Here is a 15,967-nt window from a genome sequence, read left to right as displayed (position 1 = left end):
ATTACAAATGTAATTTTCTGCCGAAGTTTACGTGTTCAAATTCTTTTTTTAACGTTTCTGTCATATCAACAGAAAGATACTCAAAAATATTTTTGTAATTATAAGTATTGTAGACAAGAGCATGCACAGTAACTGCAGACGTTTATTACAATACTAATTTATTATCGCGATGAAAAATTTCATCCAATCTTATGTAAATTTTATATGATTATAATTATATAAAATAAAAATCCTATATTATGAAATAATTATATTTACATTTTATTTACAAAATAATTACTTAATTTTTATAGCGGTAACAGTTATTAAAATTATTGTAATTAAAATAATATTATAATTATTTCATCGTACGGTACGTACAAGCTGATAAAAGATTTTAAGTGTCTCAGCATTTAATCGTATATACTTTAGATTCCGATTCAATCATTTTAGCGGCTCTGTTCTGACCTACTATTTGAGCGAGCGTTATGGCATCAAATTTATTATAAATAACGGTTACTGACATATTAAATTCTGTGCCGGAGCGCGGATTTTGGTAGATATTATCCATTAAATTACACATTTCGCTGTAAAAATGCGGATAAGTAGGTAACTGATAGAATATAAGGTGGCGAATACCTTTTATCCTTGTTCGACGCCAAAAATGCCAGCGCTCTGTGTAAAGAAGGAAATGTGCATCGCTGTGAAAGAACATATCTCTCGCTCGAGCGACTTTCCGATCCTCGGTGTATTCACTGATCATTGTGAAACTCATCTTCTCTTTCATCATACGATTCCGCAAATATACGAAGTCAAAGTAACAAGGTATGTAGATCAAGGTGTGATTATATATAGGATCCGTATATCGTGGTAATATCTCCTTCAAAAAAAAATCTAGTCTACCGTCGATAGCCTGACAAAGATCTGAGACATCAAATCTGTGAAATACCTGCGGAATTTTAATAGTTACGTCACGAATCGAGCCTGGCTCCAATGCATTTGCTACTTTTACTTGCCCAGCGTAGTTAAAACATTTTTTAATTAACAATGTATTTATGTATGGCGATTCGATATTAGAGAAAATCAAAGTTTGTCTGTAATATTTAGTCCAGCCATTCACACACCAACTTCTGAGACGAGAATAATCAATATCGCGAGATTTCTTAGGTTGCAAATGCATATAATCTAGTACTTGATACAAATGATCCCAATTCTGCATGAGGACTATGTCAACCTGATCAATAATTAGTAATTCTACGGACGATAAAAAATCGTAGTCTCTTACTGCTTCGCCTTCTGCACCTATTATTCTCCTCAGACCCAACGGTGAACCGATTATAATGTCGGAAGAGTAGAAATTTGTGTACAATTTAAGAGTTTTCTTAGTAATTGCCATACCTATTTTAAATTTATCGTCGAGATTTCCTTGCAAAGTCAGTCTGTAATCTTCTGGTTTAGGATTTTTTTTGGGCATCGCTAACTCCTTTCCAGTAAAATCTTCCATGAATCGTAGCTTGTTGACGACAGACCCGCCTTTGTCTTCTCCAAATAAAATCGAGATAAACATCTCGACTATCTTTAAACAAGAGTGCTTGAACGGCACTATTATAAGTATTTTGGGCCGCACTAAGCCCTGATCCTTGTACTCATCTGGAACTTCTCCCATGCCACTACGACTGGACTTTGCCAATTTCGCACTATGGTGAAGTATTTTCGTCCGAGTCTTTAGAACATGATTGATTACGTGTAGACAATAAACGAATCGTATCTCGTCAGCATTGGAAAATGTTCTTTTAGGATAATACAAGTCTTGGTAATTATTTATTATTGAAAACAATTCTTTTTGAAGAGGAGTCATAGGTGAAGAATCATTTTTTATAATATGTTTTATATTATCGTAGTTAGCTTTGATTAAATTATTCTGAATCTGCGATTTTACATGCAATTTGTTCCAATCAACATTTTCAATTAAAGTTGGAATTTTACCATAATTTGTATATTGTTTCTCTTCGTCGTCTAGAAGTTTTTTGACTTGTGTCACTTTACTATTCAAATCTGGCTTTGGAATCTGACATACTAAATTTCCGAGCGTGGGCCATTCCAACGTTGTGGTCTCCGTAACTGGTGGTGTTGCAGAGACTGCTTTATACAGTTCGTCGTCCATATCGTTGCGTAAATGTAACGAAAATGGATCTCTCAAATGACCAACGTCCTCTTCAGCAGTTTCAGCGTCTTCGTAATCATTTTCTTTCATACTAATTGTAATTTCGTCATTATCATAATCTTCATCGTTATGATCGGAATATTCTTCATTTTCTTCGGATTCTTGGTTCTTTTCTTTTTCAGACTCCTCGTGTATTTTTTCTTCAATGTTCTTTTTTATTTTCTTCATCTTTTTCTTATTTCTTTTTTTATCTGTTTTTTTCGATGTACGAGACCCTTCACTTTCGCTTTCGCTTTCTGAGCTTGTCACAATAGGCTTTCTTAATTTCTCTATTAAATTTTTATGTTTATAGCCGGATAACTTAGACAAATATTGCAACCAGGGGTCAACCTCTTCTTCTTCAGAACTTTCAATTTTTTCGAGTCGTTGGCGTGTTTTATCCTCTTCTATTAATTTTCTGCGAGCTTCAATTTCTTCATTTTTTGCTTCACGCTCTTTAATATAAGCAGTTTTTCTAAGATCAAATTTTCCTTTCTTTGACTTTGGTCGTTTTTGTGCATTATCTTCATTGAATTTTCTCTTTTTGCCGTGCTTTCCTCTCGGAGCCATTGCAGTAATATAATTGATTTAATCTGTATGTATATCACTGCAAATTTTACAAAAGAGAAAAAAATATAATAAATAGATGTATAATCTAATTAAAAAATCTATAGATAATACAAATTACGTTAATCGTTTTATTGTAAAGTTTTACTTTTAAAGAAGAAAACTCGTGTAGAAAGCTGTAAAGGTATACTATTTTTCAGCTTTTTACACAAGTTGTCCTCCTTAATAAACTTACTATTAATTAATTTTTATTAGCAGCATGTAATAAACAAATTACACAACAATTACAGTTCAACTTTATTACTAAATCTCTTATTGTATATTCACTCAAGAATAATTAACTTGTGACGCTTTAATTCCAATAAATTCAAATGTTTAATAAACCTACCGCTTAAATAATCAATTGCATACTCCTGAAATCTCACGTGCACATAACCTCATCCACTTACAATCTCCTACGACTCCTATTCTGATAATCTGCGTCTGTGTAGAGGGGGCAATTAACCAAACACGTCTAGAGTGAGTAAAAAAGAGAGTGGAGCCAAAGCCGGAAGTGGCCATTATAAGATTGACAGCGTGAACTGAAGCGCGTATTGTCCTCGGAACAATCGAAGAGCAAATGTTCTCACGACGGCAGAAAAAACATTCAGAAAAGACGTTCCGCTGAAAATGTTTTAAGTAACGCTTTCGAACTTATCGCTTCTTATTGCATATAATAAAAAATTCTACCTGAATCAAAGCGCGAGACGCTGGAAAGCCCGCGATGGTTCTGGCAGCGCGAGCCGCCGCCACCGTCCGGTAAGTGCACTACGTGAGCAGTAGTTCGTATGGTTTCGTGGTGGTATTTTGGATGCACTAACTGCGTTCGCGCCGTCACGTCACGCGGGACGAAAAGGGACAGGTAGAGAAACAAGCGGCATTAAAGGGCCAGCCAGGTGGCCGGCGTGAACGTTCGCGAGTTCGCGGCGATTCTCCGCAGTCCGCGCGGCATTTCGCGGTGTGGTTCTTCCCAATCGCGGCGGCCGGTCCCCGCCGGTGGAGCTTGCTTCGCGCGCGTCAAGTTGCCCGCGGACGGACGGGCGAGGGGAGGTACAACACGCGAGCGACGGCGGCGAGGGAGTCAAGTGACGGCGATCGGACGACGCACGCACGGCGCACGGCACGCAGGCACGCAGCCAGGCGGGCAGGCGGACACGGACGGACGTACGCGCGTACGGTCGACCGACCGGACGTTCTGCCGATCGGCCCCGTTGATCAGAACCGTGGTTCAAACACGGCGGAGTAACGACGGATCAGAAACGAGGGCGGCCTACGAGCGATAATTCCCTGCGTGTCTGATGAACTCCTCCGCCGCGCCGCTGCTGCTGTTGGTGGTAAGATGGCTGTGCAGCTGGACGGAGGAGGGAAGGAGGACCTGAAAACACAATTCGTCACGCGGGAGGGTACCTACAAGCTGATGACCCTGTCGGAGTACTCGCGACCGAATCGCGTCGGCTACACCAACAGCCAGGGCAGCGCGTCCGTACGAGTGTCCTTCGTCACGCTACCGGACCCAGCGGACCCCACGGGCGCGCAGGGTCTCGGCGACCGAATGTGCTTTAATTTTGGCAAGGAGCTCTACGTCTACGTCTACCGCGGCGTCAAGAAGGTGAGCGCCGCGACAATCTCTCTACGGCGACCACGACCACCGTGTGTTGTATTCGGAAACGACGAGCCGTCGTCGCGACCTAACCTCGATGAGCCGCGAGACCTCCATTTTTGCGGCTGATTCGTTTCGCCGCACACCTCGATGACGAGCGCGACGTCGAGAGCTCTTTTTCTGGGGTCGACTTGCGTTAATCGTCGTTGACTTTCCTCGTCTTTTTTTTTTATTTTTTATTTTTTTTTATTCTCTCTCTTTTTTTTTTATATTTGCGAGCAAGCGAGCTGACGGTGAACATTAGCACTGATGATTCTCAGAAATGTAATCGCATAAATAACATCGCAGATAATATTGCTATCGTAATTTAGCAGCATTCGCCGATTGAATCATTGATTTGTGTTAAAAGTAAAAAATTAACGTAACTAATTTATTGAGACTTTGAGAGAAGGTTTAAAATTATTCCCAAAGAGATTTTGAAATGAAATATTTCGATAACCTATGGCACGCAGTGTTTTATACATTTTTATTTGCACATTGCTACTATAAAGTAAATGATTTATTGTTGATAGGATTAGGATCATAGAAACTTGATGTCTCGATTTAACGCATTGTTGAAATATTTCAGGCTGTTGACCTAAACAAGCCAGTGGACAAAAAGTTGTACAAGGGAACTAATCCAACCTGCCACAATTTTAATCAAACAACAGCGACGGCCGATAGTGCTCCATTACTGGTGGGATTTTCTACGGGGCAAATACAGCTGATCGATCCGATAAAGAAGGACAGCTCTCAACTCAGCAAATTGTACAATGAAGATGTACGTAAAAGCAAATTTTGATCTAAATTACATATTTCTATTAACTTTTTCGTTTCTAACGCCAGATATATTTGGCATTCACGTGATAACCCGCTGAGATGAACACCGAATATATCCTGTGTTAAGAGCGAACGGGTTAAATAAGTTTATATTTTTTATGTAAAAATTATGTGTATATTGTTTTAAAGAAAAGTCTTTTCTTCCGAGATAAACTGTACAAATGCAATGTACACATTTTCGGCGCGGAGTTTAATTCAGTGGCGATACTACGGTGGACCGAACCACCGTAGTGAAAGGGTTAATTACTATCTTTAAGATAAGGGCCTTTTTCACCTGATGGAGAAAACGAGACTTCTTTTATTTAGTCGAAAGGAGAGAAATGTTATATGCATTATCTGTCAGCCTAGCTTACAAAGAGATAAATAATCTCATAGTTCAAACAATATTCTCTAGTGCAGTTAATGTCGCTGTAGTTTTTCTGGCAGTGTGTGTAAAAGCTGTCAACACTTATCCGTTCTTGATGATACGTTCGCGTTATCTTATTGAAACATGATAAACTGAAAAATGAATGCTGGTTCAGGATGCCTAGCACCATCTGTCACATCCTGGATGACTGTACTTAATATTTAGCAGTACATTACCCAAGCTATTCTATAGCAGTGGGCCCGCTCACTAATGCAATTATATCTCAATCAAATAATTAAGCTCAACAAGCAACATTACATAACTTTCCGCTTCTTCTTGTAGTAGACACAGGCCTTGACAGAACGATCGTGCTGTCTATTTTAAATACATTTTGGTCTCGATAAATCCGTAACGACTTATTATTGTTGCATAAAACTGAGTTTTGTATTACGTATTTTAATACCCCGATAACGTTGAATCATTATTTTCAACTCAGTTGCGAGTATTATTTTCTTTTATCTCCGTTTATCGATCTTATTGAGATTATAACATCGAAATTATTTTCAAGTTTTGTATCAAGAGAGAAATTTAATAATAACTTTAACATTATTAATATTGCGTTACTTGAATACCAAAATATTTTTATTTTTAATGGAAAATGTTTATATTTCAGAGGCTGATAGACAAGAGCAAAGTGACATGTATAAAATGGGTACCTGGATCGAACAATCTCTTCCTGGTGTCTCATAGTTCCGGTCAGCTGTACCTCTATAACGAAGAACTGCTCTGCGGCACCACTGCACCACATTATCAGTCATTCAAGTCAGGTGACGGATACGCCATATATACTTGCAAAACTAAATCTACCAGGAATCCGCTGTATCGGTGGGTAATAGGCGCGGAAGGATGTTGTATAAATGAATTCGCCTTCAGTCCGTGTGGCACGAACTTAGCCGTGGTGTCACAGGATGGATTTTTGCGTGTTTTTCAATACAATACTATGGAACTCGTTGGGTCGGCGAGAAGCTACTTTGGCGGTTTTTTGTGCGTGTGCTGGTCACCAGACGGACGTTACGTAGTAGTAGGCGGTGAGGACGACCTGGTCACTATCTGGAGCTTCCACGAGAAGCGGGTCGTAGCACGAGGGCAAGGGCATCACAGTTGGGTGAGCGTGGTCGCTTTCGATCCGTATACGACGTCCTACGGTGATCACGATCCCGACTTTAGCGGTTCGGATGACGAAACGATGCCGCACAACAATCACAACCACTTCCATGAGAAGTCTCATCGTCTGTCCACGACTTCGCAGAGCGGCATTCATTCAAACCGTAATTCTTGCGGCTCAGAATTGAGAATGTCGGGTGGCACGTGCTATAGGTTAGGCAGTGTATCGCAGGACACCCAACTGTGCCTATGGGACATTACGGAAGATGTGCTGAGGCAACCAGTGTGCGCCAAGCAGAGACCTTCCGCGACGTGCAGCACTAGCGGCGGTACCTTGTCGTCTTCGGGCACGTTTAATAGTGGGAACGGGGCGGCGACGACGGCAAATCATCATTCGAACTCCAATGCTAAACATAATAATTCGAATAATATAAACTTCAAGGAAAACGCGAGTAGTAATAACGAGACCAGTAACAATAGCACTAGCACGAACGCCGCGGTGGCAACTGTGAATTCGTTGACGCAGAGGCTAGCGGGTCTTGGCTTCGGCGAACGTAAGGGTGATAATCACAAGAGAAACTTTAGCCTCACTATGCGAGGTAGCGGCACCGGTGCAACAGCGACGACGGCTAATAATAGTACGACGTCGATTGTTCAGAACAATGGTGGCGACAAGGCGAGCACCGGCAACTCGACGAGTACGAGTAGTAGTTTGAACAACAGTGTCGGTGGGGGTTTAGTAGGTGGGACGGGGAGTAAAAAAGTTAGTTCCGTGATGGACGATCCCATGAGGTTGATAGGAACCGCCTGGTGTCCCAGGTTCGACGAGTGCCCGGTCCTCGAGCCGCTGGTGTGCAAGAAGCTAGCGCACGAGAGACTGACTGAGTTAGTGTTTAGGGAAGATTGCTTCGTGACGGCGTGTCAAGATGGATACGTGTACACGTGGGCGAGGCCCGGCCACATGGTAGGTCCTCTCACGATAAGCAGCACCCTGCACAGGCCATCACACCATCATAGCAACAACCCCTACACTAGTAATATCAATTCCATGCGGTGTAACGACCTCTGATGTAACCTGTTATTTCCAAATCGTTATTTAGCAAGTCCATCGTGTAGAGTCTATTAGTCGGAAAATCCAACAACTCTGTACATATATACGTAGAGTTAGAATTTAAATACCATGTTATCGTGACAAAAATGGCACAGAAAAATCTAATTACGTTTTTGAGCAGTCTTTCTATTATCTGCCGTGGTGACGGGAGGATATCCTGAAAACAAATGATTGTTCTCGCTTGGAAGTATTAAAACAAGTACATTGACAAATTCGGTATTACTTTGCCGGGTGTTTGAAACGACAATCATGTTGCTGTTATTTAAGTTTTATATATTACAATCAGTATATTTAATCTTAAAAATCCCCATTCATATTTAAGTACGACCATAGGGTGTATAATTGCGTTTGAATTCTATTAGTATTGGGAGGTGCCATTGTAGAAAAAGAGCATTGAGAATTTTTTTTAAGTATTTTTCTTTAAGTTTATATTATGTATATAATTACAGAAGTACATGGACGGACGATACTATGAGTGAACAAGTTCGTAGCTTCAAATTTATGCGTATTGTCGAACTCTCAATCTTTTATTTTTTAAGACGTCTTTTTTTTTAACCGTGTCGGATATTTTCAATCGTTTTCGAGTATTATGATGAATATCTTTCGTATAATCTTGCCTTTAAACATTCCATTAATTAGATAAACTCGCGACATTTCTGAATACAAATAAATTGCTCGAAATGCATGAAAATAGATATTTCAAGTTAAGTAGTGTAGAGCGCGCATACACATACACCATAATATCTATTTTGTTTTTTTGCGGATGCATTAATATAGTTTATTATTTGCGAAAAAAAACGAGGCTTTAACTTATTTTCTATTTAGATGTTATCAATTCTACAATTTATATCTCGTTAGTGCATGCGCTGCAAGTTAAACAAAAAAAAAGAACACAATATGCTTAGTTCATTCATAGTATAGACTGTCGTTGATATCTGTGCCTAATAATGGTCTGGTCAAGATATATTCTCGCGATGAATATTGCAGAGATGCACGAGCTATAGGATAGCGATCGAATATCGATATATTTATGTTTTTGATTTGCATCCTCGAGAGAGAGCAATGTTGTTTGAGCCCTATGAGGCCTCGTGACAGGGCAGGCCCCTTTATTGAGGAAAAATCTTTTTTTCTTTTTCTATCTTCTGTAAAGTGTTAATTAGCTTTAGCCTACCATTGATAGAGAGTCAACGAAGAAATTATTTAGCCAAACTATCATCTCTCAGACTTACGACGTGAGATGTGAGAACATTTAATCCTTTGTTGAAGAAAAAAAAAAAAAAAAAAAAAAAAAAAAAATAACAAACTATGAATTTTGCCTTGTTGTACAATAAAGCAAAAATTTGAATGAACGATCGCTGCTTGCTTCCCGCTTGTTGAAATTTTGTTGAATCAAATGCAGAAGCTCGAGAGAACGGCCAGGGAGTTTTCTGTGCGACACGGTACATATGTGACATATATACGTGCATATGTACGGTGACACACGTGAGACAATTTATTTACAATTTGCTAAGAACGTCGCATGTCTTTCTTTTTTTTTTTTTTTTTTTTTACGTTACAGACAGTACTAGGTCCCGATTTTAGGATTCGAACAGTATTTCCTGGGCGTTTTGCATAGAGCATTTGTATCACGAGAATATTCCACACTCTCTCACCTTTTTCACACATTTATTTGACGGTCTTGTCCAAAAGTGCGGGACAGCCTCATTAAATTGTGACCGGCTAAACTAGCCAGGGTTTGTGAATTAAACGAATACCGCGACGTAATTATTTATTGCGCGATTCAATCAGAAGAAAAAAAAAAAAAGAGGTTTGATCGCCGCTATCAATTTGCTACATTATCACGTTGAATAGAATAACGCAACGTACACTTGCAATTTAATGAAAGCGAGTCTTTAACGCTTTTGGCCGACGCCGCGTAAATACCTAACTATTGCCGGAGTAACGCAGCGTGAAGTTTTATTACGTGCGTTGCTTCTTTTTATAGCGTGACTTATAATTTTAATAGCGCGTCTTTTATAATTTTAATCGGACGATGCTTGCGCTTGATTTCTCAAGGCCGATGAACCATTAATTCCTTTTTTCTCACTTTTGATTGATCGGAAAGATTAATGTTCTGTACCACGCTTTGGCTGATGCAAGAGAATATCGTGGATGAGACTTCCCTGAGTTATCGCATGGTACGTATGACTTATCATTTTCTGTTCTATTTTGCTTTATTTACCGCTTGATCAGACTTGTCATGGAAAGTAGAATAGTGTACACGCTCGAATCGTTCACACACCGCTCTCGCCGAGATTAGTTCTCGGCAGTGCCTCTGAATTACATAACTACGATTTGCATCATACATTTCTCCGCTCTCACGCACTTTTTTTTTATCTCTCTTTATCGCCAGATTCGCATTATTCCCAAAAAGTTTTCACGTAGATTAGAAGAAAAAAAACACGCGTAGTATGTTAATTAAGCCGAAATTATTTCTAAATTACACGTTCAGCTTCGAGAGGAAAAGTTCCTTGATAAAGTACCATGTGTACATTGCCTTGAAAATTAATTTGGAAATTAAAATTCCACCGTTCTCGGTCAATTTAAATTCCACTTTGAATCGTCCGACGGAGGAGAAGTCTCCGTCGCGGCGTAGAAGGCGCGCAAACTTTTTGGGAATGGCACGTGTTCTTAGATGACACTTAGGCGAATGAAAAGCGCGTCGTTACTCGTGTCGCCGTGTATCAACGAGTGGTTCGCGTTGTCTCTCATTTCAGCCAGGGATCAACCAGGTCGGCGGCGCCGCTCTTCACGTGGTCAGTCCTGTGGAAGGAGGTGGTACCATAGTATAGCCGGACCCGGACACCGACGCCGCTTCATCGCAAGGTTATCAGGAACCGCAGGGACCGTCGCGGGCGTCCGAGGCGCAGCTTCAGCAGGCGTACGCACGCCGACGTCACCTGTACTACGTCTGGCCGAGCGAGAGCTACTCCGGCACCGTTTAAGCAAGCGGACTCGTCGAGGAAAGCGGACGAGTCGAAATGGAAATCCGTGGGGGATCCGTCACCGCGAGATTGGACGTTTGATTTCGGATATCGGACCGCGGAGTCGCGCGACCTCGTCCTCTGGACGTCTTCCCCCGACACCGGCGGTGCCCTTAACACTAGAACCCTCAGAACTACTCAAGATCGACGTACGTGCTCGTCTCCACGTTTCGAACACGGCCACATGGTAATCTTTGGAAAAGGGAGAGAGTAACTTAATCAATTTCATTACTAGCACATCGCGACGAGAGTCACGGGAAATTTTTGAAAGTGCACCGTTATAAATTCGCTGAAAAAGAAAAAAGAAAAAAGAAAAAAAAAAATTACCAAGTATCCGGCTGCTTTGGTAGTTCTAGTGTTAACGACGTCTTTGAACGCCTCGAACGCGGAAGAGAAAGAAACTTTCAAATAAGAATCTTTTCTATCTTTTATTTTATTTTTTAATTATCACGACAAAAAAGAAATTGAATGAGCGGGAAAGGAAAACGGGCGGAAATATCAAGATATCGAAGTTAATATCCGATATCTCAAAGATTAGACAGTCAAGCTCGCGAGGTGGATATCTTTGCGAACTCCTTTTGATTCACCTACGTTTTACAGGTCGCAGCTCGACTTAAAGCTTAAAAGAAAAAAAAAAGCTAAACGTAAAAGAAAAAAAAAAAAAAAAAAGAAAATGTAACACACGTACATACATATGCAGCGCTTTCGTTTCGGTATAAGTCGCTCTTCCGGTGCATATCATTTCTCTTCCTCTTCCTTTCCTCGCGTCGAAAGCGTCGCGACAACATTACGCGACCCCGCGTGAGCCTCTCTTTTAAGGGGGAATCTGCGAATCGGAAGCAATTCTGTGTATACATGTATATACGTACACGTGCGTGTGCCCGATGATCGTGACAGAGATGCGCTGTATCATTCCAAACCAAGATTTCGTATAAGTCAGTAGGCGACGCCGCGACGACGGGACCAGCGAGTTTTCCCGGCGGCCGCGGCACGCCGTTCCGTGTATTTATTATTTTGAAGCGTTGAAATTCATATAGACCTAAGCCACGACGAGCTCTAGAACGGAGAGGCATAGTCTAGCATGTAATCTATTAGGCCATACATTAAAGTAACTCGCTCCGACTTTTGCTCATTGCGATGCCATAGACCGGACTGCCAGGCGCGAACGTTTACGAGACACGCTAAAGACGATTGTTGTTTTCTACACGGTCCGTCTCGTCCTCTCGTCGCTTGGACAGTCGCAGAAGTACTCAGAGAACATTCCTCCACCCTCCCCTTCCCCAAACGCCCCCGATAGAGGGTTGCTTTTCGTTAGCTTTTAGAAACTGTGACTTGGGTCTCTATCACTCTCAGTGCTTCATCCCGGTCGATTACTTCGAAGAGAATATTCCGCAAGGCGATATACTAGTTTTTAATTTATATATTAATACGTAGGATTTGTATTGCATTGACCGTGAAGTAAGTACGATGTTGATTTGTAATGTCGGAAACCAGCTGCCCGTATCCGGCAGCTCGTTTCGACCGATTAGCTTCGTCACGAGCATTCCCGCGCGATTCAGGGATTAACTATCTATTGTTGACTATATTTTCGAGTTCTCTATTCGACTAAGCTCTTCAATTTGCCGGCGGTAATTCGTCACAGCACTGTTCACCGAATTTTCATTCATTCGATGGAAGATTCGACGCGGAAAAGAAGCTCCAGATAAGCCATCGGGAACCTATATTTTATTAAAAAAAAAAAAAAAAAAAAAAAAGAAAAAAATAACTATGAATATCGGTGATGCTTTTCAAAGGGCTGCAAATTCCATTGTCTACAAAGTACAAAAAGAAATTGAGGAATATTTTTTCTACACTCCCCTTTTCAGAGACGAGCGAGGATCTAGTTTTTCGAAATAATTTCTATCTGTAGCTTCTTTTTCAAGCCCGAAGTCTCAAGTAACGTTTCAACGATACCACGTTTTTTTTTTTTTTTTGCGACATACGACGTGCGCACGAGAAATTCTATCGGGGCACTGATATATCACGCCGATAAGAAGGGATCGGATTCGATAAGACTTTCCGTTTTGACGTTTACATTCTTGGTGATTTATCGTGCACGATGAAATTGTTTTATTAATTCTGCGGGTTCGTTAAAGGTATTCTGTGATATGTGCGCCACTGTTTGACGAAAACGGTCCAGGTGACGTAAGGACCATTTCCACCAACGCGTATTAACTTTAATCTTGGTTTAACTTTTTTTTTTTTTAATTTTGCTCTAATTCTTAGAATAAGAAGAAAAAGAAAAAAAAAAAGAAAAGTTAAGCCGAGATGAAAATTGATTTGCGTTGATAGAAAAGACCTTGATAGCGCTTCTAAAGATCATGCCGTCATGCACCGAAACAAACCTTTGAGCAACGCGTCACCGCTGATTAGTTTCTTACTTACTATACGCAAAAAAAAAAAAGAAAAAAAAGCCGGCCTGCGACACACCAGACCTATTTTATTCATCCAACGATTTCACGAAGGAAGGGACGAACGAGTCTGAACGAATCAACGGAGATCCGCATCTAATCTCTCGAGAATCTTAATCTCTCGTTATCTCCTTCCGTTTATAACGTACATACAATGTAATCGACCACGAAGATAGAAGAAGTTATGTAACGTATTTCAGCGACGAGAGCTGTGTATCTAAAAAAAAAAATTTATTTCTTATCTCGCTCGAGAGGGTCAAAGTGAAGAAAAATCAAAGACTCGGATCGAGAGACTCTCGTGATAAGAATAGGAAAAATCTCGCGTGGAATCTGTCGATACCTTCAAGCTCGTCCTTCCTCGCGGAAATGATCGCGATCTACAAAGTTCCTATTTCGTAAGCTAAACGGCGAGATTCCACGGTATCGGCGACGGATTTCCGCTGCGGAATAGTGGTTTCTACGTGAAACGTGCGAGGAGCTCGCCGTTCAACGAGACCGAATGGATTTTTTTAGATCCCGCGTAAAGAACGCCGCGCGCGTGAAGACGTGGATTTTAATAGTGTTCAATTAGCGACCGAGGAATCCGAATACCTTCCGGGCACGGTTTTGATCGAGTTCTCATTCGGGAGTCTGCGGCGGTCTTAATAGACGAGACACGTCTGTATTTCGTTGATTCCGAACACGAAATCGACGCCGAGTTCTCGCCGTCGCGCGTAAAGCGGGGGGAACTTCTCATCGGGGACAAAAATAACGCGAACAATCGCGACGCTGTAAATCAGACTAATGAGTCACGCTGCTCTGTAATAAGTCACAGGTGACACTCGCGAAACAATTTAATAACGACTTTGCCTCCTTAAAACGTTGCCGATATAAGACACGGTTCGTTACTGCTGCGGGTGAAGAATCGCATTTGAAATAATTATTTCAAGAGCCACAATGCACGCATTATTCCTCTGTATTCTGGAAAACGGCGTTGAAATACGTATTGAAATATCTCGCGATGAAACTTTAATTCAAGGCCTGTTATTTTCTCTTTGAAAAAAAAAAGAAATAAAAAAAACGATTGTAGAACGAAAGGAAAATTTCTGGGTGTTGAGAGCAGAGTAATTTAGTTTCGTGCGTCTTTTATCGGAGACGATTTTTTGGACGGTGAAATAATTACCTGTTTTAATTTACTTCGACCGCGGATCGACCGGCATCATTTCGCGGCTTGGAAATAGGTGGACAGATGTTCCATATTTTGCCATGCGACACTCGAATTCCTTCCGCGCTTTCACACTTGCGGGATGATCTTCTCGATGGTTCTCACTTCTCGGAGAGTATCGGATTATGTACAAACGCAAGTGATATTTTACAATTGCGGCCGGTTCGTGCGATTGCGTGTTATTGTCCGCGATTTCCGTGGGAGATATAAAGAAAAAAAAGGGATCACGATGTCGCGGCGAGAGCGTGCTTGCAATTCGGATACGTCGGTATGCGGCAGCGACGACCGGTCCAGCTGATCATGATACCTTCGACACACACACACACACACACACATCGGACGAGTAACCGAGTCCAGGCATCTCTCCGGCAGTTTTTTATAAGACCTTTCCACGCAAAGAGCTTTATGGCATCGCGTCAGATCTGTACTGTAACTTCTCGGCGCATTTCTCTTTGTTTGTTTATAAGCGTGTACATTCTTTGTAATTGTAAATGAAAAAAAAGACATTTCATTGTTAAACGCCTTGTGTCGCTTCTTTTTATTTTTACGCCTGCAACACATTCCTTTCCCCCGCGATCGCGTTGCAAATTAATTAAACCTACCTTCGCAATTAATTAACAGGCGCCACTTTGCCGAATGCTTTGTCTTGTTGATTTTAAATCCGTTATTGGAACTCGATGCAACGGTAGAGATAAATTTGACGTAGAGGTGGTCGAGATATTTAAACAAATAAACAGAATGATAAATGAAACATTCATTTGCCGGTGGAGGTTGACTCTTGTCAGTGTTTAGAATGGCTCGTACTGCCGTCGGCAATAGTGGCGTCACGTTGTGGGAGTTCTTAGAAACTAGAAGTAAATTTTAATTTGCCGCGCGCACTCTACAGGAAATTATTGTTGGCTTGTGATGAGCCAATCAAATAATATAATTTTTCTGCTATAAAACGCCACTAGCAAATCGAGTAAGGAGTACGAGTCAACGGCGCCAATAATCAGATGGAAGATATTCATAGTATGTCTAAACGATAAACCAGACGTATTTTAAAATAAAATAAAGCAAAATAAGACAAAAAACAATTAAATTAAATTACTTATATCTTGGATAGTATAAATCGACAGCAACTTTCTCGAATTAAAGAAAATTTAGTACTCAATAACTCATTATTTTTTATCCAGGCTTTTAATAAAAATTAGTAGCATTGTTTAAAATGTGTTAAATTTACAATTTTTAAGGAAATAAGAGGAAAATAAAAAGATACTGTTCCTCAAATTATTAGGCTACGAGTTTTGGATAGGCCTTTAATGCTCGCGTCGCCTGCGCATGCGAATCTTCAATATTCGGATACGTCCGGCCCGCCATTCTGTCGTTCCATTTACCCCCTTCCCACCGCGCGCGCGCCTCC

The 15,967-nt window shown here is 40.9% G+C and overlaps 2 protein-coding genes across 4 annotated transcripts; one reads left to right on the top strand and one right to left on the bottom strand.

The window, feature by feature from the left end:
* Positions 1 to 141: 141 nt before the first annotated feature.
* On the bottom strand, positions 142 to 3,571 carry LOC139101820 (U3 small nucleolar RNA-associated protein 25 homolog). Its single transcript, XM_070655258.1, has 3 exons — positions 3,479 to 3,571; positions 3,138 to 3,412; positions 142 to 2,789 (listed from the first exon to the last, which is right to left on the bottom strand). The coding sequence occupies exon 3, from the start codon at positions 2,750 to 2,752 to the stop codon at positions 386 to 388; it is 2,367 nt and encodes a 788-aa protein (XP_070511359.1). The 5' UTR covers positions 2,753 to 2,789; positions 3,138 to 3,412; positions 3,479 to 3,571; the 3' UTR covers positions 142 to 385.
* Positions 3,572 to 3,755: 184 nt separating this feature from the next.
* LOC139101822 (WD repeat-containing protein 20) lies at positions 3,756 to 11,585 on the top strand. Of its 3 annotated transcripts, XM_070655264.1 has the most exons (5): positions 3,756 to 4,397; positions 5,017 to 5,208; positions 6,287 to 7,741; positions 9,993 to 10,065; positions 10,645 to 11,585. In XM_070655264.1, exons 1-4 carry the CDS (start codon positions 4,128 to 4,130, stop codon positions 10,041 to 10,043), a joined length of 1,968 nt encoding a protein of 655 aa, XP_070511365.1. In that variant the 5' UTR covers positions 3,756 to 4,127; the 3' UTR covers positions 10,044 to 10,065; positions 10,645 to 11,585. The 3 variants fall into 3 exon arrangements, with proteins under 3 accessions (XP_070511365.1, XP_070511364.1, XP_070511363.1); XM_070655263.1 differs by lacking the exon at positions 9,993 to 10,065; XM_070655262.1 differs by lacking the exons at positions 9,993 to 10,065; positions 10,645 to 11,585 and having other exon boundaries at positions 6,287 to 9,237.
* Positions 11,586 to 15,967: the final 4,382 nt, after the last annotated feature.

Source organism: Cardiocondyla obscurior, linkage group LG04, assembly GCF_019399895.1.
Source record: "Cardiocondyla obscurior isolate alpha-2009 linkage group LG04, Cobs3.1, whole genome shotgun sequence".
Lineage (NCBI taxonomy): Eukaryota > Metazoa > Arthropoda > Insecta > Hymenoptera > Formicidae > Cardiocondyla > Cardiocondyla obscurior.
The sequence above is the reverse complement of the archived record's forward strand: the minus strand, read 5'-3'. Positions and strand labels throughout refer to the sequence as shown.